Consider the following 25,528-nt stretch of genomic DNA (forward strand, 5'->3'; position numbering starts at 1 on the left):
TGGGCAAGAATGGCAGGAAACGGCTAGCTGAAGGCATTTGCTGTAGCCAAAGGGAGGGTAGCCAAAGAGAGGGTAGCCAAAGGAAGGGTAGCCAAAGGAAGGGTAGCCAAAGGGAAGGTAGCCAAAGGGGAACATGCATCAATGAGGCTACAACACTGCATTCAGAACAACAGTCATCCTCGTCGCTGTACTACGGAACGACGGGCAATGGAGGCTACAGTTTATCTGAGTATTGCTTGAGCGCGGAGGGATCTCGTTCGCAAACATCAGTAGCAAGAGATAAAATTGCTTTTGAAAGAATAAGTACTGTAAAAAATGATTATCTTCACTTGATAAAAATGGGTTCATTCGAAGAGAGAAACACAGAAAACAATTTACATAAAGATGCATTATCAAGATATAATAGCGAACACGATAACAAAAATTATGAAAAGGTAAACTCAGAGGAAACAGGTGACAGTGATGACGAGAAAAAAAACTCAAATGAAGAGTGTAGCGAAGAGAGGATGCAACTACTAAAGGACTGGGAAATAACAGAAACGCCGACCGGAAAATATTATTTGGACTTTAAAAGTTCGCTGTTTACAATGAGTGAACGAATTCGAATACTGGAAGCTGCACTTGAAGAGATTAGAAGTAGATATTTCGACACAAAAGACGCCTTGCAAAAATTTAATAGGAAATATTCAAGGCTCAATAGAAAAAGAAGATGCCAGGGCATGCCCTGAAATTGAAGAATGCAAAACTGCTGCTGACATTTATCCGTTTTCTTTGTTTCAAGTAACAACATTCAACTCACATCAATATATCAAGTTGCAAAAATACACAAATAAAAGATTAGCAGCGGATAAAATTTGCATACGCAGTTATAATACGGTTATTCAAAAGTTCATCACTACGAAGAATTACAAGAAATGTCGTTGTTGAGCTTGGTCTTTTTTGTTCATCTCATAAATTCAATTCCTGCAATGCAAAATGCGTTTTATTAAAAGACGTAACGCCCTGTTACTCCTATGAATCATTATAAAGGGAAGAAAGCAAATTTACGAAGATTTGAAGAGCCTGTTCTTGTTTACTTGTGATCGAAATCTTGAGTGTGTTCTTACGCAATGCAATTTCCCAGACTAGATTAAAGCGGAAAATTAAGGCGGGGAGTTCAAAGCTCTATATCTCCCGACAGTAGTCAGAACATTATGGGGCGGCCGACCTGTTGGATGCAATCCCATTTTCATATGCACGGACAATATTTCACTTGGCGGACTTATCTGTGTGTATTAGAACAAATGCAGAGGATAAACATCGTAAGGGAAAGGATTTATTCCTTACGCAAAAAATCGTTGATCAGAAGAGATAAACCGGCAGTCTATCGGTATAAACAGCGCTGAAATACTGTTATAGAGGTATCAAAATTATATATATCATTGCAAACAATCATCAACATAATAGAATCATAGAATCATTTATCAGAAAGAAATTATATCTATAACTCAAATTGGCAATTAATGACATTCAAAACTAGTTTGTGCAAACCTTTGTGACGTATGAAGGAAAAACAAACGAAGCTTCATGAACGTCTTCATTATAATATCTCAAATTCATTCTCGATTTCTCTTCTTTTGACAGAATACGACGAGGCTTTCTAAAATTTATTTCCTAGGAGCAAATTGATGGACAATTATGGCAGTAATATTGTTTCAATTTCCTTGAGATTATTAAGAAACGCGAGTGCCTGCAAAAGAATTTCAATGTGTGTTTTGCTGTTAAAAAACCAGGTAATTAAGCAAATTTAAGATCAAACTTTAACTGCGTTACTAGATAAACATTTGAAATGAAATGAATGAAATAATATGTACGCGGTTAAAGCTTAAAAATCAACTGAAGCGGCGGTGATTGTCACTACATTCTGGGCTCTAGTCCCAGCACATGTTAGAATAATCTTGTAAGAGTTTCATTAACAAGCTGTTGTCCTAGACAGCAGAACCTTGCTATAAATCCTTATTTGCAAAAGGGCTTATCGACAAAACGGCATGTGGAGTAGTTTTATCCTAGTAACACAAAATAGGTCAATTATTTTTGCTATCTGAAGAAAATAACTGAAAAGGTACCAACCTTATTAGTACTACATAGAAAGAATCCAATCACTCCAGTAGTGTACGTTGGAACAAGAGTGTGCGAATACGAGACAACAGGGAAATGGCTTCGACTGAACGATAATATTTCTTTGATAAGCGGGAGATCGATCCAGAAAGATTCGCCTGAAAATTACATAATGTGTTCTTTTGACAAATTTATCGATTAAAGGGGCCGGCAAACAAGGAGTTAACCACCTACAAAGCACTTAAACCTTTTACAAAGCAAATAAGTCTTCCTTAAAAAGCAATTAAAAATTTAAATTTCCAAACAAAGCTCAAAACATGTAAAATGACTGACTCTGAGTAACTATCTCAGTTCAACTATCTCGTTGGTTATACAAAGAATCTTGGAAAGAAGCGAAAATGCAAAATAAGAGCTTGAAATAAAATGAAACATAAACAAGAAAACCTTGAACACAGATAACTCCGGTATCTTTCAACGCTTTTTTCATCGAAACGTAAAAGGATTCACCAAAGAGCCTTTCAGCGGGGCCTAAAAGAAAATGATTTTGCAAAATGCCAATACATGCTCGCTAAACAAAAGCCAATTTCTGTTTGTAACAGGTCATAAAATGTACACGGGTCTGCAGATTATCATCGAAGCGTCAGCACAAGCACAAAAGGGACGGATCCAAATGGTTGCAACTCTCAAATTCATGAGGAACGATTTTTTTCAGATTCTTGTAAATTCCACACGAAAGTTTGGCAGTTAAGTTCCATATTTGCAGAATATTCAACTTGTTATTTTTCCCACCAGCGATAGTTTCGGCACTGGCAGCTTCATCTTTTAAAAATTCTTATCCCTGAAATTGGTGAAATTGGTGGTAAATGGCCATCCTTGTTCCTTGCTAGGGGCAGCGGCGATCAGCCACTCAAACAACATCATTGGAGATTACGCAGCGTTCGTCCATCAAGTACTTGCCCAAGTCCGCAGCCTCCATAGGCAGGAACGATGAAACCTTATATTCCCTAGTCATATTCTGTGTCCTAGCAGTTGAACGCTTACCAACGAGAAGTGTTTCTGGAGGTTTGCAACAGCGTGTCGCAGTGTAACTGAAACTCGAAGGCATGATGGGGTCATGGCTGTTTTACAGACTGTCCTTGATCGCCTGTTGCAATTTTGAAGCCTGTTGCAATATTACTCTCGGCAAAATTTGACAAAAGAAAATTTTTTGATGAACTGTGTAAGATAAAATACAACTGGGAGAGGAAAATCGATACAATTTTGTTGGTAACCTGTACGACAGTGCCATGTAAATAGTTATTGAGGCAAAGTGTAGAAAACCGTGAACATCATGATTACAGTGCCTTGAAATGTCAATACGCCTTGTTTTATGGGTCACTTTACAGCTTAAAATACATTTCTTATGGCCCCCCTTCATATAATTTTGATTTCAGGCTTTTTGAAAAAAAAACTATGTTTTAAGTTGTTTATGAATTTTAACCTTGGCTATTTACATCAAGGTAGGGCGTCGCAAGCCACACCCTTGACCACCGCACTTTTCTCTTTGGCAAACCTGCAAAGGTAAGTTATTTTAGTGGATCCGCCCCTGCACAACAAAATATCTTTTCAGCGCTGTTATGCTTGCACTGTATGTAGCATAATTTGATAAGGGTTTGGACGGTAAATGATATCTTTAACTAATTCGTGTTACAAACCTAGCGACTCTTGAAGGATAGGCCTTTCGTGGTTTATAAGCGACAAATAAACCGAAATTTCACATCATTACATTGTTGCAGTCTAATCATCGAATATCAGTTAATGCATTATCTCGTCCTATATCCACAAATAGCGTAAGGTTTTGAAGCACTCGATGCCAAACTGATAAAAACAGCCATTAGGGTCACAGACAGAATTGCAGTAGATCTAATGAACTATGCAATACCTATAGGCAGTTTTGAGGAAAACAAACCAATGGCTTCTTTCACATACTTATTTCTATAGCATCATTCTAAAAAATGATACATATTACTCTCATCACGTTATACAGCTCTCTAAAACATCTGCTCGCATACATTCATCATATCATTTTCTTCGCGATTTTCTTTCCATTAGTTTCTTGACTTTTCTCTATTCTCGAACAAGGCGAATAAGCAGTGACGAGAAAAAGCTTTTGTTTAAAAAAATCCTATTTTAAATGGGACCCTGTTATTTATTTGTCATGGAAATTTATTGCACTTGAGAAAACAGGGGGTAATCTTTGTTACGCGGAACCGGCCTAAAAGGCACTTAACTGCTCACCACATCCATTATTTCAATTCAAATCTCGCTTGCTCCAATCATAATAGCATTTAATCTAAGACCAGCAAACAGCTGCTTAAGCCCAAAAGCCTCGAAAACAGATATCATCAATATTTCATCAAGAAAGTAAATAAAACTATTGCAAAGTATGAACAAAAATGTAAGAATAAAGAAAAAGCACCGGGAATCAATACGCTTTGACCTCAGTTGACAATGTATTTCGGAAAACGTGACCCAAGAACAACGAGAGGGCCTCGTCACAGAAATTCAATGTTATGCATGTTATATTGTACAAAATTCAGCTGTCATTCGCATGCTCATTGGTAAAAATTTGAACAAGGAAAGCGTGAACGCACTAACTGTCCCAATTATATTGTATCGAGTTTTACTTGCATTGCAATGCATTCATTTTTCCGGAGTTCCTTAAGCCATGTGGTAATTATCAACATTTTTCCGGAGTTCCTTAAGCCTTGTGGTAATTATCAACTAGTGCAGTACAAGCAATATTTTTTCTAAAGTTAATATTAATGTTAATTTCATATAGCAAGTTACATTTGCAATTAAAAATCTAACTAATATTAGGTAGCGCACAACTGGCTAGAAAAAAGTTCAATAATTTCAACTAAGAATTCCATTAAAGCTGGGTAACTATCAGCCATTGCGTTTTATATCTGCCACTATGGTAATTATCAGCTTTTGGTACAAGCAATTGGTTTGTACAAAATTGTTTGGAATTTAAAGAGGAGAAATGCCCTTGTACTTAGCAAGAAGGAAACTAGAATCTCAACAAAAATTGGTTTGTCTGTCCTTTATAAGGGCAAAGAAGAAACATTGTTGGGTGCTGTAATTGACTTAAAGCTATATTTTAAGAAACACGAAAACGTGTGTACGAAAGCAAGCCAGAAACTATAAGCTCTTGTAGGGCCCTCATGGTAAATGTTTCCTCATGGTAAATGCATGAAAAAATAAGGAATGCCATTGATATGGATGTTTAATGAAATAAAATTTTACAGAGAAAAACATTTGCAATTTAATTATGAACAACATTTACCCACGCAAACCTAGGACTACAGCCAACGGTTTGGGAACTGAAGCTCTCTTGGGGCAAAAACTCTGGCCTGATTTGCCAATGCATATAAAAGAGTTTCGATCTGTTTGTCGATCGATAATTTTAAAAGGGAAATTAAGTTTTGGAATTTTACATGCAGCTGTAGATAATGTAAAGATTCTATTGTAAACATTGGTTACATTCAAATTTATATATTGTGAAAATCAATAATTTTTTATAAATAATGGTTGGCAATAATTAGCCAAGTGCTATACACTAGGCCAACTATTGAGAAATTAACTACTAATCGACATATCGCATAATCATTATTTTAGTAGTGATTGCTTTCATGACACCCTTCTACAACTCCATTATCCTTGTATCAATATCGATGTCCTGAAAACCCTTTGGTATTAGTTTAGAGTTGTTACTAAGGCTCGAATAATAGGGATAACTTTCACTGGTTTGTTCCAAATCTTTAGTAGTCCTCTGGCTAAATCTTTCGTAGTTCTTTGGCCTAATGTATTTTTCAATTTTTTCCATTTTCTTTGTATCCACCCTACTATTTGAAGGCAAATCAAAGTCATAATCTCGCACGTGTTGTTCTTTTTGTCTGTTACAATCATGTCGTTAGGCCCTCTCGCTTGCATCTCAAAATGCAACAGAATTTGGAAATCATTATTCTCACTGCCAGTTTCTGGCTCATGTTTGTACCATTTCTCTTTAAAATCGAATCCGCAGTGTTTATTGACCTTCTTGTGCGCTTCTTTTGCTTTCTTGCTGGGTCTTGTCTTCTTTTCTCTGACATCTCACTTTAAGTAGACCTTTTAGGTTTTCTCCCACCCTCTATCATAACAGGAGACTCTTCAAGTCCTGTTCTAATAACTTGGATGTTAATGCAAACCGCCAAAGAGAGAAATACTCGCATCTCGTTCACAGCCTAAGTTCAGCTTATTCTTCTATCATGTTTGTTAATCTTTCTATCAGTTCCCTAGGTATCTTTGATCTCTCCTGCTCCCTTGGGGGGAGGGGGGGTAACTTAATAGGTTTGACGTACGGGGATGTGCCATTATTTAAGGGTACCTTTTTTCCAAAAAATGCGGAATTATGGGTATCAGTTTTTCAATTATGTGCGGAATCATGGGTACCATTTGAAGAAATATACAAAGTTATCGGTACCATTTTGGAAAACCAGTTAGCTAGAAACATCATTAGGCGTGCAAAAGTCATATTTTGACAACCATGGCTATAATTGAACTGAAGCTCCTAAAGAGACAGTTTCCGGAAATGCTAATAAAAGTGGTGTACAAACAACCAGGATTACACAACATAAAAGGGCTGAAAGTGCCAACAGCTATTTTAATGGAACATTTCTTGAAATTGTAGAGCCAAGCACCAACTTTGATGGGACTCGTAGATCCCAAAGGACAAGGACCACAATAAACAATTTGCATTAAGGGAATCCAATCATATAAAAGGTTACAAGAGCAACTTTGATTTGATGCCTGTCAGGCATTAGCCAATAAGATAACAGAAACCTTGTTGTTGCATGTCAGCACAGTTTTTTGCATTTTCTTGGATAACATAATGAATTGGATTGCTATATTGAGAACACCTGACTTGCACCAATGGGTTCTCTTAATGCTCTTGGGATTGAGTGATTGATGTGTAATGTTAAAATTTTAGAACAAAGGACATACAAAAGTTGTTTAAACTTTTTGTTGTGTCTTGGAAAATGTTCTGTGCCTCGAGGAATTATGCGGAATTACGTGCCATTTTGGTTCAAAATTTAGACCCATAATTCCGCACATGTCTGGAAAAATGTGACCCATAATTCCGCAAAAATTATTTAAAAGTTTTAAATCATTTTTGCGGAATTATGGGTCACATTTTTCCAGACATGTGCGGGATTATGGGTCTAAATTTTGAACCAAAATGGCACGTCCTCGTCAAAAACTAGGCTTAGTTGCTTAAACTAGCGAGCTTAAAATCAAAGATCAATTTAAGAACCCAGCCTGTGCTACCTAGTCCTGCATAATCGGCAGTTGCATTCATTACCCCTCCACTCTTTCACACTTTTTGAAAAATGGTAATATTAAGGGACCGTTTGATGCGAGTTGCATCTTTCAAATCCCAGTTCATAGCACAGTTAAAATCTCGAGAAAGCAATACTTCCTGAACCAAACCGAGCTGTCTTGGCTTTGGGAATTTGTAAAAGACTTTTGTTTCGTAGATGAAAATCTCAGTCATACAGTTTGGGTTGATATCCGATTGAGTTTTGCCATTCAACAACAACAGCAGACTCTGATAATGGACAAACAGTTATTATAGGGTCAAAAATGCACCAAAGTCAGATACACTTATTTTTAATCCGATTTTGTGAATTTGGGTGATCGTGATTTCAACAATTCTATCTCAGAACATCTACAATAAAGGGCAGTAGCTCAATTGTGATAGGATAAACACCGTAAAATATGTTTTAGTTTTTTAAGGACAAGTAAATAAAAAATACGAAAAAGAACGTGGAGCTTTTAAGCTTCCTTCTTGCATAACAACTTTACGTGTGTCGTACGTGTGCTCTATATGATGGTTTAACTTCAATTTTTTATCACCCCTTTCACCGAAAATCATCAGATGGCACTTTATGTGATTATTCTGAAACCACTCTGAAAGAATTCGGGTTTCGTTTTCTAAGCGATTGATTATATTTCCCTGATTGTGTCCGCACAACGATAGAGGTATCAAAAGCATAGTTGCATATTCTTATGTCCGTCATAAACAAAAACAGATCATTCAGGTAGATATTAAACAAGTGAGGCTCCAGAACAGATCCCTGTGGTACACCTACGCTAGTCTCCTTCCAATCTACCTTTACTCTCAGCTTTTGCCCACCCTCATAGACGTGGATAAGCTGCATGCGAAACGCCACATGCTCCTAATTTTGTAATTGATACCAAGCAATCAAAGGCTTTGGAAAGGTCCACAAGCACGGCCCCAACGGTGTTTTACTGTCCAATGCCTATCTGCAATTTTCTATCAAACGAAGAAGAGCATGATATGTGCTTTAATGCTCCTGAAAACCACACAGCAGTGGATTGAAATACAGTGAACAGAGGCTTTAATTTGAGATTCCATCAGTCAGGGCCGTTCTCTTAACCGAACCGTTTGTTGCCTAATGGTCGCAGGAACATGATGTTTTATTCTATCGACTAATCGCTGATTAGTGCGTCCTAAATACCGAAATGGTTTCGTCCTTCATTGGATTTTTTTGCTCAATAAAGAAGTCGGAGTGGGCCATAGCTACCATACACACGTAACAACATTATAATACAGTGGATCATGACATTTGGGTCCAATCGAAACAGACAATTATCTCGCACAGTCAATTTTCCTCCATTAAAATATTTAAGAACGTCACTTTATAACGACAACAGATTCGACTGAAATAATATAATAATAACACGAATCTTTATACAGGACTAACACTTCAACGTTACTGCTGTTATCAATGTGTCCTGATTAACGTAAAAAGATATTATATAAAAAAAATGAAAACTTTACAGCAATTGTATCAATACCATATGTTACATATTTAAAATAAGGAGCCTAAATCATATATTACATATCTAAAATAAGAAGCCTAGGTAAAATGTTGCTTAAGATGCTGTTCATAGGCATTGAATGATTCAGTTTTCCGTATGTTGATAGGCAGTTCATTGTAAATTTTTGCTGCCATGAAACGAAACGATTTGCGTGCATATTCAGTTTTAATTTTTGGAAGCTTGACAAGACATTGATTGTTTCTTGTTCTCATATTGTGGTCATTGATTTCGAAGTAGCCTTGAAAAGTGTCACAAATGTCCTTGTCAATACACTTGCGTGCCAGCTTACATGCACGAATCTTTTTTGCACTGACAACTGAATGAATTCTTCCGCTAGTGTTCAAATTTCCTTGTATTGTTCTTACCGAGCGATTATGAAACGAAGCTAGTCTTCTTAACTGGGTGTCAGTTAGCTTCAGCAGTAGTATTCCAGAGTAGGTAAAAGTAGGCAGAATCAGTGAGCGATAAATCGTCTCCGCAGCGGTGAGATCAAGATAATCTCTAAGCTTTCCCAGCAGCCTCAGCCTGCTTGATGCGCGTTTAAAACAGTTGTCTAAATGGCTATTGAGATTCAAAGAGCTGTCGATTTCAATGTCAAGATATTTGTAATGGCTTGTGTTCAATACATTTGCGCCTCGGTACATGACAGTGAGTGTCTCATTTTGCTTTGCAATCCTCTGTGATGTTCCGAAAAGAAGCGACTCAGTTTTTCCTTTTTTAAGATTTATTATCAGCGCATTTTCGTCCAGCCACTTGGCAATAGCATCCATATCTTTGGTGAGCTCAGAATTAATAACTGCTACATCTTTATCAGCTACATATATCACTGTATCATCAGCATACTACACAATTTTTGCACTTTTTATCACATTAGTTATGTCATTGAAAAATATTATAAAAAGTAGGGGACCCAGAATTGATCCTTGCGGCACTCCTGTTTGAATATCTTGCTTGTTAGACAAACAGCCACCATAGCTAACAGCCATTGATCGATGAAAAAGATAATCTGTAAACCATCCAAGTTCTTCATCACAGATTCCGTACTGAGGTAATTTCTGAAGCAGGTTCGAATGGCTGATGGTATCAAATGCCTTACTTAGGTCAATGAACGTTGCACCAACTACTTTCCCTTCATCTACATGTTGCCGAATTTCATCAAATAAGAGAGTTGCTGCTGACTCCGTGGACAACTTAGGCCTAAATCCAAATTGAAACTTTGATAGAAACTTATTAACTTCAAGGAATCCCATGACTTGCCAATGTACGGCCTTTTCGATGATTTTAGACAGAACCGGAAGTATTGAAATCGGCCTGTAATTGTCGAAGCTGGAAAATGAACCGGATTTGTGTACTGGAACAACTTTTGCAACTTTCCAGTCTGCTGGTAAAGTCCCTGTCTGCAAGGAGAGATTAATTAGGTGGGCCAGAGGTGCGGATAAGTTGCATGCAGCATCCTTCAGCAAACCTGGGGGCAGATTGTCAATACCGGTTGATTTGGTACGTTTAATGGACTTTAGATCTCGCTCGACTTCAAGCTTTGAGACGGGGCGAAATTTGAATTCATTTTCAGCTCTATTGCGTACTGGCCTTGGGGGTCTCCAAACAAAGTTACAGAGTGGAATCGCCTTTTCACGTAAAGTTGTAACGATTGTTGTGAAAAAGGTACAGAAACCGTTGGCCACCTTAACCGCATCGTTTGTATTTTCACCTTGTAAATCAAAGGAGTGCATCGATGATCCCGCATTTGCTGCCTTGGTTGGATATATGGATTTAATTGCTTTCCAAAACTTATTTGGGTTGGCACTGTTTTCTCTTAGTAGGTCTTTATGATATGTCGATTTTGCTTTTCTAATTGCAATGTTGACCTCATTTCTTTTTCGTTTATAATGAGAAATGTCCACTTCCGCCCTCGTTCTTCTCGATTTGCGGAGAAGTTTATCGCGGTCGTTCATAAGTTTTTTGACTTCAGTGTTTAGCCATGGAGCAGGCTTACTCCTTACATTTTTGTGTATCTTTGGGGAATGGCGCTCAAAAAGTTTTTCTAAAGTATTTTTCATTGGGGACCATGCTTCGTTTACATTTCTACAGATGTAAAAAGTAGACCAGTCAATGGCCTCTAGATCTTTATTCATTTCCTCTGGCCGATAGTTCTTATAATCGCGACAGACTATGTTCCTTGGCTTGAAACCAGAGTGATTCAATTTCCTTGCACAGTCAACCATGTCATGACCACCGATGCTGGTAGGAATAACTTCAGTTTGTATCATATTTGCCGGGTTATTTGTTAAGATGACGTCTATCAGAGTTTCAGATGATTTTGCTACTCTCGTGGGTTTTTCAACCATTTGTTTCAGACCAAAAACACTCAAAATAGCCTTGAATTCTTTGTTGTTCTGCTTTAGAAAGTTCACATTCAGGTCTCCCATGAGTATTTTCTCTTGTGATTTTTCAGACACTTTAGAAAGCATGCTATTCAAATGGTTGTTGAAATCTTTACGAAGATATTTAGAGCTATCAGGAGGACGATACATAATTCCCACTAGGAAACTCTTCGAATGTTTTGGCCAAATCTCAATCCAGATTGCTTCGATGTTATCATTTTCTAAATCGTATCGTCGATCCCAAACTACACCATCACCGATATACGCTCCAACTCCACCACCTTTTCCAAACTTCCTTGGACGATTTATGAAAGAGTAGCCAGGTACGTCGTATATTGCTTCCTCTTGCTCAAATCCCGCTTCGTTGTGTGTTTCACTCAGTGACAAAATGTCAATGCCTGGAAAACTTTGTAGCAGTTCAGACACATGTCCAAGGTTTCCAAAGAGTCCCCTCACGTTTTGGTGAAAGATTTTCATTCCTTTGCTGTTAGTCAATGAGGTTAATTCTGAGATGTTCCTTCTAAAATTTCCAGGCCCGGGACATTGCTCCACATCGCCACACATAAGGATTTAAATGCTAAAAAAGCTTTGCTTCGACGTTCGCATGCGAAATAAAAACTTTCCATCTCTCGCTTGCCACATGCTTGAGCAAATAAATGACTCTCCATATTTGGTCTCCTTAGCTTCCTCTCCAATCAACGAAAGTCCAATGCAGTCTGAGCTAACAAATGCACATCGCTCAACGTAAAGGTTTATCGAAAATATCACCACGGTGAGCACAAACCTCCACACAGCAGCCATTTTGATTTTTCAAACATTACCATGATAAAGAATTTAGAACTGAGTTAAATTTTTCTGAGTCTGACATAATTAATTATGGTTTTTTAATCCTATCGACATTACCATACTTTGACTAAAGAGAAAACAAAGCGTTATACATTGTAGGATTCTATGTAATAAGGGTACGCAAGTGTATTGCAGATATTTTTTACATTAGTAAGATAATCAACATGCATTTGATTTTCGACATGTATGATATTCCACATGCATGATATTCTAAATGCATGATTTTCCACATGCATGATACTCGACATGCATGAAATTACGCATGCATGAAATTACACATCCATGAAATTACACATCCATGAAATTACACATCCATGATTTTCCATATGCATGATAAACTATCTGCATGATATTCCAAATGCATGATATACTATCTGCATGATATTCCACATGCATGATATTCCACATGCATGATATTCCACATGTATGAAATTACACATGCATGAAATTACACATGCATGAAATTACACATCCATGAAATTACACATCCATGAAATTACACATCCATGATTTTCCATATGCATGATAAACTATCTGCATGATATTCCACATGTATGATATACTATCTGCATGATATTCCACATGCATGATATTCCACATGCATGATATTCCACATGTATGAAATTACACATGCATGAAATTACACATGCATGAAATTACACATCCATGATTTTCCATATGCATGATAAACTATCTGCATGATATTCCACATGCATGAAATACTATCTGCGTGATATTCCACATGCATGATATTCCACATGCATGATATTCCACATGCATGATATTCCACATGCATGATATTCCACATGCATGATATTCCACATGCATGAAATTACAAATGCATGATATTCCACATGCATGATTTTCCATATGCATGGTATACTATCTGCATGATATTCCACATGCATGAAATACTATCTGCGTGATATTCCACATGCATGATATTCCACATGCATGATATTCCACATGTATGAAATTACACATGCATGAAATTACACATGCATGAAATTACACATCCATGATTTTCCATATGCATGATAAACTATCTGCATGATATTCCACATGCATGAAATACTATCTGCGTGATATTCCACATGCATGATATTCCACATGCATGATATTCCACATGCATGATATTCCACATGCATGATATTCCACATGCATGAAATTACAAATGCATGATATTCCACATGCATGATTTTCCATATGCATGGTATACTATCTGCATGATATTCCACATGCATGAAATACTATCTGCGTGATATTCCACATGCATGATATTCCACATGCATGATATTCCACATGCATGATATTCCACATGCATGATATTCCACATGCATGAAATTACAAATGCATGATATTCCACCTGCATGATTTTCCATATGCATGGTATACTATCTGCATGATATTCCACATGCATGAAATACTATCTGCGTGATATTCCACATGCATGATATTCTAAATGCATGATTTTCCATATGCATGATATTCCACATGCATGAAATTACACATGCATGAAATTACACATGGATGAAATTACACATGGATGAAATTACATATGCATAATATCCCACATGCATGAAATTACACATGCATGATATTCCACATGCATGATATTCCAGATGCATGAAATTCTACAAGCATGAAACTACACATGCATGAAACTACATATGGATGAAATTACACATGGATGAAATTACACATCCATGAAATTACACATCCATGAAATTACACATCCATGATTTTCCATATGCATGATAAACTATCTGCATGATGTTCCACATCCATGATATTCTAAATGCATGATATTCCACATGCATGATATTCCACATGCATGATATTCCACATGCATGAAATTAAACATTCATGAAATTATACATGCATGATTATCCATATGCATGATACACTATCTGCATGATATTCCACATGCATTATATTCTAAATGCATGATATTCCACATGCATAATATTCCACATGCATGATTTTCCATATGCATGATATTCTAAATGCATGATTTTCCATATGCATGATATACTATCTGCATGAAATTACACATGCATGCAATTACACATGCATGATATTCCATATGCATGAAATTTCACAAGCATGAAACTACACATGCACGAAACTACGCATACATGTTAATCCACATGCATTTGATATTGCACATGCATGAAACTATACATGCATGATATAATACATGCATAATTTCCAAATGCATGATACACTACATGCATGCTATTCTAAATGCATAATATACTACCTGCATGATATCCACAGCTAAAAACAAATCGATTGAATCCAAGACAACATTCTTACCTTCAGGGTCACTAATGTCAGCAATTATGACATCATACTGTGACAAATGATTCTCCAGAAACTTGAATCCATCACAAATATGAACTGTGACTTTATCGCTGTTAAATCCAGATGACATTTCTTTAATGAATTTTTTACTGACATCAATTACCATCTACAAAGAAAAGTATTTAATCAAATCAACAAATAACTTACCATAACAACAGATTAAATTACAAAATCTTAATATTTACTCTTGATACAAGGGCTCTACGCCTTGTGCAGTAACTTGCAATAATTCACAATGTCATGCACACAAAAGTTGAAATCTGCAGAATTACTTCAGTTTCTGGCCATTACAATGAGTTGAACACTATCATACTTTTGCACAAATCAATGAGAGCAAATTTTCTAATCTAGGCAAAAAAAATGATACTGTTGTGAAAAAAATGAAAATGATGAAGGAAAATAGTCCATTTCTTTTATTTTCTATGTGCAACAGATCTAGTTTCAACTGAGTAGTTCTTACGAACTCGAGACACCACGCTAGGATCTAAAATTAAGAAAAAATCTGACAAAAAAACAGAGGAAGACAAATACCTCATCAATTTCGCACAAGTCAATTGCTTCTACAGCAGGGTGTTTGGCTACTTCTCGTGCAACTCCGCCGTCTCCACCTCCAATTATCAAAACCTTTACAAAACAAAAGGATCTGTATTTCAGAATTGACTATAGGTTCTTGGGCAGATGTGATATGTACCTATGAAATAAATCAAAGCCAGGGGAAAACAGATGGAAATTCAAATACGGTTGTAAGGCCTAAGTAAAATTGGAATGTTTTTACAAAGCAATCAAATCTTGTGAAAACACAGAACTTAAGAGGTTGGTTTGTTTTTCAAATTGGGAAGAATGAAAGGCAATCCTTTTTTATTTGAACATTTTTTAACTACATGAAAGAGGGTCATCTTTATATGCTCAAAATTTTATATTGTCTAAAAGTTTTAAGGCTGAAATACACGGTCCTTTTTTACGTCCGTTTTCACGTAAAGGGTGAAAAAACTGATCGTGTATATTGGAAAAAAGGATCATCAGTCCTCATTTCCCTTTCTCCTAACTTTTGCAGCGAAAAAGGATAAGTTTTTCTTTTGTCTTCTTGACAAGGCGCTAAAACCTTTTTGCTTCGAATTTGCTTTGTTCTAATGTATGTTACGTCATGAGGTCTGGTTCGGAATCAAAACAGTGCCTCTAACTTGATAAATGGTGGTATAGACTACACACTTTTCCATAAGAACCAGGAAATTTACGTTGAGGCTGACTGTTCTTAATTTCTTCAAAAATCTTAAGCAGGATTGTTCTTAATTTGTTCTTAAATTGATAGGGTATAAGCAGGGCGATTGCTAGCTTTTCAATCTAGGGAGGTGTTGTTCAGGCCTCATATGCCAACACAGTGCATGAGAAAACCTTCATTTGCCGCCATGATTGAATATTCACCGTAAAGCGTCCACACATGGCTGAAAAACCCTCTTTTTTGAGATAAAGCATTGTTCAAAATTGAATTTTACAATAGCTCAGCCTCAGTTTGTTCTTAATTTGTTTTCAACTTTTGACCAATTTTGAGACTTGTGTTCTTATAAAGTTATTCTTATAAGAATAAGGGTGTAGGACATCTCTCACCACGCTGTGCGGCTGAAGTTCGTCCAAAATATCAGGGCTAATTCTCAAAAAAACTTTCGTATTCGACACGATCCTTCAAGTGAAACTCAATCAGGAAAGTTGCGAAAACCCCTGAACTGTCTGTTTCCACGCTCTGGAGCCACAGTTTCACCCAAATTGCTTCAATTTTACCTTCCTTTTTGTCACTTGGCAAAAAGCGCCAGTAGTAAACAGGAAACAGCTACTTTTTTCGTTGGCCTACCCATGACGAAAAGAACGAAAAGGAAAAGTGGTCCTTTTTAAAGGATACGTGTAAACAGCTTACCGTCATTCCTTTTTTCAACCTTTAGGTGAAAACAGACGTGATGTATTATTCTTACAACTCCATGATATCCATCTATCTTTTTCCCAGGGAAATAAAAATAATCTATAAATTAGATCATGTTTATTTATAGTCATATGCAGTTGGCTAAGGTCTCCAAGCCAAAAAGCTGCAAAAACCCAAATCGAAAAATATGCATTATTTGGCCTTGGTCTGCAAGCCAAAATGCTGAGAAACCCAAATTGAAAAAGATGCACTATTTAGCCTTGGTATGCAAGCCAACAAGCTGGAAACCCAAATTGCAAAAGATGCATTGTTTGGTGGATCAATGTTTTCAAACAATGTAACAGAACTGACATTGCTACCCTGGGTACTCGAGCTTCAATGAAAGAGAGGCTCCAGCACAGAGGGGGAAGGCATTTCTCCTCACTGTCAAAAGACCTCGCTATTCAAAAACGCTTTTGTGTAGATGGGCTTTTAGCAAAGTTCGCATAACTAAAACAAGACTATAACTGCAAACGTGACATCTTTCGTGTACGAAATAATAGAAGACATATTGGTTGTATCACTGTACCAAAATGAGCATACACCCAGCCAATTCATTTGTTTTATCAACACACCTTAAGACGTGACGCATAGATAGTACTTTGGCGCTACAAAGCATTTTGTCTTTATTTCACATAATATAACATGTCACAATCATAATCTAGCCCGGCATTCGGCAGCTGCGACCTACTTGTCGAGCCAGATACAATCAAGGACGGTTGACCTTGGTATCTTGGTATCTTGGCCAGGGTGCGAAAAATCAGCAAAGCCAGCTGCTCGAAGTTCAGGTTTCTTGACCAATCGGTTATCTGGTGATCCTATACTTCGCTCTCAGTATTTGTTTGTAAACGTCCCCTCCCCGTAGCAACAAGTCTTAAAAAGTCTTGAATTCAGTCTAAAGAATTCCCTACTACATTATTGTATGGCCCAATTTAGGGAAAGTTCCATAAAACTTTTAGTTGAATTACGGTATATCTTCACAAGCCGAACCGACACAAAAAGCCTATTTATCTTCCAACCTACTGTGATGCTTACACTTGTACGGCCAACCTAGAAATTCTCCAAGCTCGGTCAGTTTTAGTCGGCACAAAAGTGCGGAGCTGGCACATAGGCCTCTCCCCTAATATAAGATGCAAAAGTTGTTAAAGGAAGACCTACGCATGGGTTTCTACGATGACTTTTTTCCTCTTTGTTCTCTTGACAAGCATGAATTCCATCACCTTTTAAATGCAATGGCTCCCATTATGCTAATCGAACTTGAAAAATACAGTAGAAACTTTGAAAGTTGTGACAAAAACAAAAAGGTTCTTTAGCAAATGAATTTGATTGGCTAGTTGAATTAATTGTAGGATTTGTATACCTTCTTAGGATCTGGGTGACAGTTAAGTGGAATGTTTGCAATCATTTCTTGATAAGAAAACTCATCACGCGAGGAGCACTGAATAATTCCATCGAGAACCAACACAGTTCCATACGATTTGCTACAAAGAAAAATTAAACAATAACTTAGATATATTGAGTTATGTTACTATGTTTATCTTATTAGTAAAATGATGTGTTTTTGGGCTCAGCTTTATGTTAAGCTCAAAATTCCAGAGCTTATGTTGATGGTCAGATGAAAATAGGGTTGAACGTGTGGCAAATGGAAATTTGCGGGCCAGAGCCTCCTAGACCAATATAAACTCTGTGGGTTGTAATGGTATGGAAGGAAAACACTCTCTTCGATTTATATCAAGATCTGCAATTTGAATGTACATTTAACGTGCTAGAGTACTTGCTTGCTTATTCTAATAACTCCTTTTAACACCTGTGTTAATTACATACTTCATTACTACAACCAACATAGCGCGCTACCTAGACTTGCATAGAGTAGGATCAAACGTGTAGCAAGACTTACCAACTTAACCAAGGCTTCAGACCAAAAGTTTATAAGAAAGTGCACAAGGAACCTTGGTTTGTGGGGAAAGCCAATTTAGCTTATTTATCAATGGAGTTCAAGCTCATATCCTTGGGTTTTGCTATCTCTACTCCTTCTTCTAAAAGCGCTGAATGTTAAAAATAAAAACAAGCTTGTTTATGAAGAAGAAGCCTGACAGAAGAGGAAAACTTTGGACAGCCTTGAAAGAAATAAGTCACCTTTGAAAAACTAGTATATCTTGGTACTTTGACTTGTCGTGATAGAGGACTTTTTCAATTTCTAAACCAAATGATTGTCCAGGAAAAGTATCGCTTTTCTCATAGAACCAGCCATCACTGATCCTGTCCATTCTTTAAATGTGATCTATGATATATTATTTCGATCTGAAAGGAAAATTAAACAAGGTAAATCAAATAACATAAAGTATTTGAGTAAGAATAAAAAATAATGGGTTAAAATGGAGAAGCAATATGATCAATTACTATCAGAGTTTTATCTAACGTCGATTTTGTGCAAATTTGGTTCATGCAAAATTAACTGCCAGACACACCAAAGAAAATCTATGATTTCAAACCAGTTCATGAATGAAACAAAGAATCTGTTTGTTACAGTGTAGCTGTTGCATAAGGAGAATCTGAGATTCACACACTTTGCAGAATATGCCAAGAACATCCATCAAAAGTTAACGGGTCATTTGATGCCAAATGGACCAATTTTTTAAGTGGTCTCTCACGCACCACCTCAGATTTGCATGAAAATTTGTGTCAATGTTCATATATGTACGACATAAGCATCCTGAAAATGTCAGCTTGGAATCTTATACTATCCCAAAGATATGGTCTTCTAAGTCTCCAGCTTTGGCTTTTGTGCGAAATTCTGGGAGATGGAAGCCAATTTTTTGCTTCTATATTTGAGGTCCTATATTTCCTGACCCGATTTTGATAGCCTCTTCAAAATTGATAATCTGGAGTATTTTTGGATGCAGTACCAGACAAAAATTACCAAAAAAATCATTCTTCAATAGTTGTCCCATAATGGCAGCCTAAAATTGTTAAAAAGTTTCTCCCGGAAGTAAAGGGTCCCGCCTCAAAATCACCTATTTTTCTCAAACTGAAGGTGGGGGTGGGGGGTGTTAGCCACTAATTGGATTTTGGTTCCACACCCTCCAGGTCACTGGTAGATGATGGAACCCATTCTTCAATTCAGTCTTTAACTTTGTGATAAAGAAGATAAGAATCAGTGGCGTAGCCAGGGTAGGAAGACTAGCGGGGCAAAGAGAAGAACATTTTTGCTGACCATACCCATAAGAATTTGGGGAAAACACCCCATTTTGTAAATGTGTTTGGAAAAGCTATAGCCTTTTTTATATGGCAATGGTTGGCATATGTATGTAGCTTTTCGTGGCTGGTCCCATTCTACAGCTGTCTATTTCCTTAACAATTCTTCTAACGTTTATATTCTGAATTGTGTAAGGTGATGAAGTGCTAGGTGTAAAAACTGATTTTCCAAAGTTGTAAGCAAATAATCGAATTTCGTTCAGAACTCTTGGAGATTTTTGGTTACAAACACCAATTTTTAGCCTTTTATAAGAATTCAGTATGGGGGTCAAATCTGGAACTTTGCTACAGAAAGCCAAAACATCAAGAGACCTTAAAAAACATCTGAGATACGTTGTTTCAAGACATACTGTAAAGTTTCCTCGAATTTCGTTCAGAACTCTAGGAGATTTTTGGTTACAAACACCAGTTTTTAGCATTTATTAAAGCTTCAGTATGGGGGACAAATCTGGAACTCTGATCCAGAAAGACAAAACATCAGGAGACCTTAAAAAACATCTGAGATACGTTGTTTCAATACATACTGTAGAGTTTCTTCAAATTTCGTTCAGAACTCTTGGAGATTTTTGGTTACAAACACCAATTTTTAGCCTTTCATAAGGATTTAGTATGGGGGTTAAATCTGGAACTTTGCTCCAGAAAGACAAAACATGAGGAGACCTTAAAAAACATCTGAGATACCTTGTTTCAAGACATATTGTAAAGTTTCCTTGAATTTTGTTCAGAACTCCAGGGGATTTTTGGTTACAAACACCAGTAACTCAAATATCTGACCACTTTCCTCAATTTCTGTTTCTAAAAAACGCTAAGTTATCGTGTACTAAACCAAAGATACTGAAATACGATTATTCAAGATTTAATGAAAGAAAATTTGTTGAAGACTTTGGAAAAATTGATCTGACTTATTTAAATTGCTCGTCTGATGCTGAAACTAACTATAACAAATTTCTTGAAGATGTTACCTTTTTGGTTGAAAAACATGTGCCAATTAAAAATTGCACGAAACGAGAAATAAAACTTAGAACCAAACCATGGATCAATAGCAACATCCAAAAAATGATGCGAATTCCAGATCGCATTTTAAGGAAGACTACGAAAGATAGATCAAAGACTAATCATGATCTCTACAAAAAATTTAGAAACCGTGTGGCTAATGAGTTGAAGAAATCTCGAGTCAATTATTTTCGAAGTTACTTTTCTATAAACAGTCAAAATATGAAAAAGCTGTGGTCAGGAATTAAATCAATTATTTCCAATAAGGCCTTTACTGCTTCTAGCATAAATGAAATCAAAGACGAAAACGGAAATACAACGTCTGACCCAGTTAAAGTGTCTAATATTCTAAATAACTTTTTTGTAAAAATTGCAGACAATATTACCAGAAACATGCCAAGAACACCAAAATCGCCTCTAGACTATATTACTAATACAAATCAAAATTCAATATTTCTTTCTCCTGTGACCTACATAGAAGTAGAGGAAATAATTCTAAACCTTGACCCATCAAAATCTGTAGGACCACACAGTATCCCAATTGACTTATTGAAAATTCTAGGCCCTCACATCTCTGAAGCCCTAGCCAAACTGGTAAATCAGTCTTTTCTTGAAGGTATCTTTCCTTCTAAACTCAAGCTGGCTAAAGTGATCTCCCTGTACAAAAAAGATGATCCTGAAATAGCCTCTAATTACAGACCTATCTCTCTATTACCTCTATTCAGTAAGTTGTATGAGCGATTAATGTACAGAAGACTTAACTCCTTTCTCATCTACCACAAAATAATATATCCCTTGCAATTTGGATTCCAGGAAAATCATTCAGTTGAACATACGCTTATTAGTATGACAATAAAAAATATGGCTGTGGTATATTTATCGATTTACAAAAAGCCTTCGATACGGTTAATCACAATATTTTGCTCTCTAAACTTGAATGCTATGGTATCGGAGGAAAGGCCCTTAGATGGTTTTATTCATATCTATCAGATAGAACCCAATATGTTTCAAATAATGGAACCAACTCTGATTGTATGAATGTTACTTGTGGTGTACCTCAGGGATCTGTACTTGGACCTCTTCTCTTTCTAATTTTCATTAATGACTTGCCTAATGTCTCAAGAAAATTGAAATTTTATCTCTTTGCCGATGACACCAACATTTACTATGATACCGAAACTCTTGATAAACTTGTTAAAACAGTTAATATTGAGCTTAAATTCGTAAAAAGATGGCTTGATGCCAATAAGCTATCATTGAACATAGACAAAACTAATTTTATTATCTTCCATTCTACCTCATTGTCAATACCTCCAGACACTGTAATTAAAATAGGGAAAAAACACATCACCAGAGTCAAATATGTTAAGTTTCTAGGTCTTCTGCTTGATGAAAACCTAAGCTGGAAGTATCATCTTGGTGAACTTTCCAAAAAATTGGCAAGAACGTGTGGCATTCTCTTCAGAATTCGAAATCTTCTTACATCTGAATCACTGATATGTATCTACAATGCTTTATTCATGTCATTTCTACAATATGGCATCACTGTCTGGGGACAAACATATGACTCATACCTGGAGCCAATATTCAAGCTGCAAAAAAAGGCTGTCAGAGCTATTTCTCATCAACCCTTTCGTTCTCCCTCTCTTCCCATTTTTAAAAAGCTTAAACTTCTCAGACTTCAAGACATTTTTCAGCTAAGACTATTAACATTTGTGTATGAATCTTTAAACAAGAAAAATCCCTCTTGCTTTCATGATTACTTCTCTTTCAATGCAAATATTCACCAACACTCTACTAGACAATCTAATCGCGGTAATTTGTTTTTGACTCATAGGAACAGTTTTCGGTATGGCCTGAAGTCTATTCGATATATGGGGGCAAAAATGTGGAATGACCTACCAGTAGAAATTAGAAATTCTCCTTCAAAATATTCTTTTAAAAACAATCTTAAAATATTTTTACAAAACAACATAGTAGTCAATGATGGTTTTTAAACTTAGTCTATAAATAGATGATATTTTTCTGTGGATGACTGATAGCAATTTACAGATGATTCATTTTACTTTTAGAACTAAAAAATTAAGCAGAACGCATCTAATTTACTAGGGGGTGCTTTCTCCTCGATTAGTTTATAAACTACTGGGAAAGTTTCCTCCTTTAAATAATTCCCTGTTTACAATACTAGCTTGTTTCTCCTCTACTCTGTATTTGTTATGTTACGTTTATATTATTTAACTTCCTTTTACATTGTTTATACTTTTAAGCTTGGATTATTTCTAATTTGCAACAAGTGTATGTATCCAGTGAAATTTAAAATAAAACTGAACTGAACTGAAGTATTTAGCCTTTTATAAGGATTCAGTATGGGGGTCAAATCTGGAACTTTGCTACAGAAAGACAAAACATCAGGAGACCTTAAAAAACATCTGAGATACATTGTTCCAAGACATACTGTAAAGTTTCCTTGAATTTCGTTCAGAACTCTAGGAGATTTTTGGTTACAAACACCAGTATATAGCCTTTTATAAGGATCCAGTATGGAGGTCAAATCTGGAACTTTGCTCCATAAAGACAAAACAACAGGACACAGGAGACCTTTAACAACATCTGAGATACGTTATTTCAAGACACTCTGCAAAGTTTCAAACACTCGTGTTGTCACCGTTTTCTTGGCTGAAACAGTGGTGTGAGTGCTGTGGCAATTTGCATCTGTTTCTTTACTAAATCACAACTGAATTGGAAAATATTTCAGGTGAGAATAGCTTGGTAATATATCTATTTATTTGCCTTTAATGTTTCTCCGATTGTGAGCAGGATCTCTAAAAAAAGAGTTTTGTATGCAAGCGTTTGAAAGTTCGCAGATGTCTAATTCTGGGCCCAAGTGTTTTCACAGACACATTGAAGATGTTTTTAGAGAACCGAGAGACTCACCTTGGATTCTTTGTTTACTGAAACAAACTTTGATATTGAGGTTTTGATTTTGAGCAAGGTTTTATTTTGTTATGGTTCTGATTTTCTTATACCGAACCAAAATTTTCCGAATGTCTAGACATATTTCTATGGTCTAGATGATCGAATGTCGCATTGAAAATTGCGGACCAGTATTGTCTTTTTTTAAATAAAGAAATCTCAAAACCACTGCACCTTAATGATTCAGAAATAAAGCGAGTTGCAAAGACCAAATCATTAGGGGTTATGGTGGACGAAGGCTAAACTGGGATGACCAATTCAGCAAAGTGAAAGGAAAGATTAACGGCGGTCTGAAGTCGCTAAAAAAACTGAAAAATCTTATTTCACTATCCCAGCTCGACCATGTGTACCGTGCACTTATCGAAAGCCATCTAAGATACGCTAATGTTATTGGGGGAAAGTCTTCCTAAATCAAAATTGAGTACACTCCAATGTCTGCAGGACAGAGCACGCTCGATTATTGATAAGGCCAGACTAAAAGACAACTGGTCCCAGCACTCCAACTACAGAGCAAGGAATTGCAGGGACCTACAATTCCCAAGAAATAACCTTGAATACGTCAAGAAAGTCTTTCACTGTTCGGCTCTGAAAGCCTGGAACGATATTCCCATCAATATCAGAGAGCTCTCTACACTTAGTAAATTCAAAAAGCAATTTAAAAGTTATGATACTAGCTGAACGCAACATAAAACACGACCCCTGGAAGAGCAGCTGCGATAAGATAGATTACTGTGCATAATTTAGATTTAACTGTATATAAATTGTATTGATGTAACTAGGGTATTTATTTTCTTATTTGGTATTCAGTTGTAAGTTGAAGGGATTTTTGTGTATAAAGAATATAAAATGAAATGAAATGTGGTGGCCTACCTGTCTGCGCAGAGTATGGCATGTGCACACTGGAGATATTTTTGTGCAAAACCTGTTGCACACCGGGTATTTTTGGGTGTGGCAACTAAGATGAAGATGGGCGTGGCTGGTTGTGGTCCCATAGAAAATTCTGTGGCTTCTATTGGAATTACCCAGATAAAAAGAAGAAAGGGCGGGCAAAAGAAGAAGGCATGTGAGGCTCCTTCGCATTTTTACGGTAAAATTCAAATTTACAAACTTTAACCACAACAGGGGAAAATAGCTGGTCCACACCAGCACACCAGAAAGGTTTGGTGGTGCACACCGGCACACCAGGCTTTTTGCTCGTGCACACCGGAGATCTCGTCGAAAAGTGCCATACTATGCAGACCGGGTGGCCTAGGCGTGAAAACATTCGTACCGTATCGGCTTCTGAACTTGCAACATTGTAATGAATTCATTATAAGTTGCATCATTAATCAACGTCCGTTTTATAATGTTTTCTGCCAGTCTTCAAACGAATCGGCATCAGGGGAAAACTCTATCCGTGCGTACCCCCATTTGGTACCCCTATTTGGTACCCCTAATTGGTATAAAGATCTTTGCACGTGTGCGACACAAAGATGATCCATTTACCAACATGCTCTGCTGGCTGGAGAATCGATTCGATAAAAACATATATCAATAAAGTCTGTGCAATAAACTTATAGGAAAACATTTAGTAGTCCAGCTTGCATAAAGACAATATAAAAGCATAGCAAAACATATAAACAAACCTCTACTTCTTTTGACCCGCCAAATCAAACTCTATAATTGACTGGCAGCCTCATATTCGAGAAACTGACAAGAGGCCCAGCGACACCGCTCCCTGACAAGGTTCTTGAATCTT

General features: G+C 36.7%; 1 protein-coding gene across 3 annotated transcripts; it reads right to left on the reverse strand.

Moving 5' to 3' along the window:
• Positions 1-746: 746 nt before the first annotated feature.
• LOC135688045 (spermidine synthase) lies at positions 747-25,528 on the reverse strand. 3 transcript variants are annotated; one of them, XM_089114214.1, is made up of 9 exons: positions 25,416-25,527; positions 18,706-18,870; positions 17,930-18,050; positions 15,150-15,242; positions 14,571-14,724; positions 2,542-2,625; positions 2,110-2,255; positions 1,531-1,653; positions 747-963 (listed from the first exon to the last, which is right to left on the reverse strand). In XM_089114214.1, exons 2-9 carry the CDS (start codon positions 18,834-18,836, stop codon positions 949-951), a joined length of 867 nt encoding a protein of 288 aa, XP_088970340.1. In that variant the 5' UTR covers positions 18,837-18,870; positions 25,416-25,527; the 3' UTR covers positions 747-948. The 3 variants fall into 3 exon arrangements, with proteins under 3 accessions (XP_088970340.1, XP_088970341.1, XP_065060808.2); XM_089114215.1 differs by lacking the exon at positions 25,416-25,527 and adding an exon at positions 24,661-25,394; XM_065204736.2 differs by lacking the exon at positions 747-963 and having other exon boundaries at positions 1,501-1,653; positions 25,416-25,528.

This window comes from Rhopilema esculentum, chromosome 19 (assembly GCF_057945365.1).
Source record: "Rhopilema esculentum isolate cy_ngs chromosome 19, ASM5794536v1, whole genome shotgun sequence".
Taxonomy (NCBI): domain Eukaryota; kingdom Metazoa; phylum Cnidaria; class Scyphozoa; order Rhizostomeae; family Rhizostomatidae; genus Rhopilema; species Rhopilema esculentum.

What these genes read in the sequence shown, in the direction of transcription:
- LOC135688045 (XM_089114214.1), bottom strand. Translation starts at nt 18,836, where the DNA reads ATGGACAGGATCAGTGATGGCTGGTTCTATGAGAAAAGCGATACTTTT. An exon ending in GTCACCCAGATCCTAAGAAG is followed by an intron (nt 15,243 to 17,929) that starts GTATACAAATCC and finishes TGTTTTGTAAAG; the next exon opens with GTTTTGATAATTGGAGGTGG. An exon ending in TTCTATGTAGTACTAATAAG is followed by an intron (nt 1,654 to 2,109) that starts GTTGGTACCTTT and finishes ATTTGCTCCTAG; the next exon opens with GAAATAAATTTTAGAAAGCC.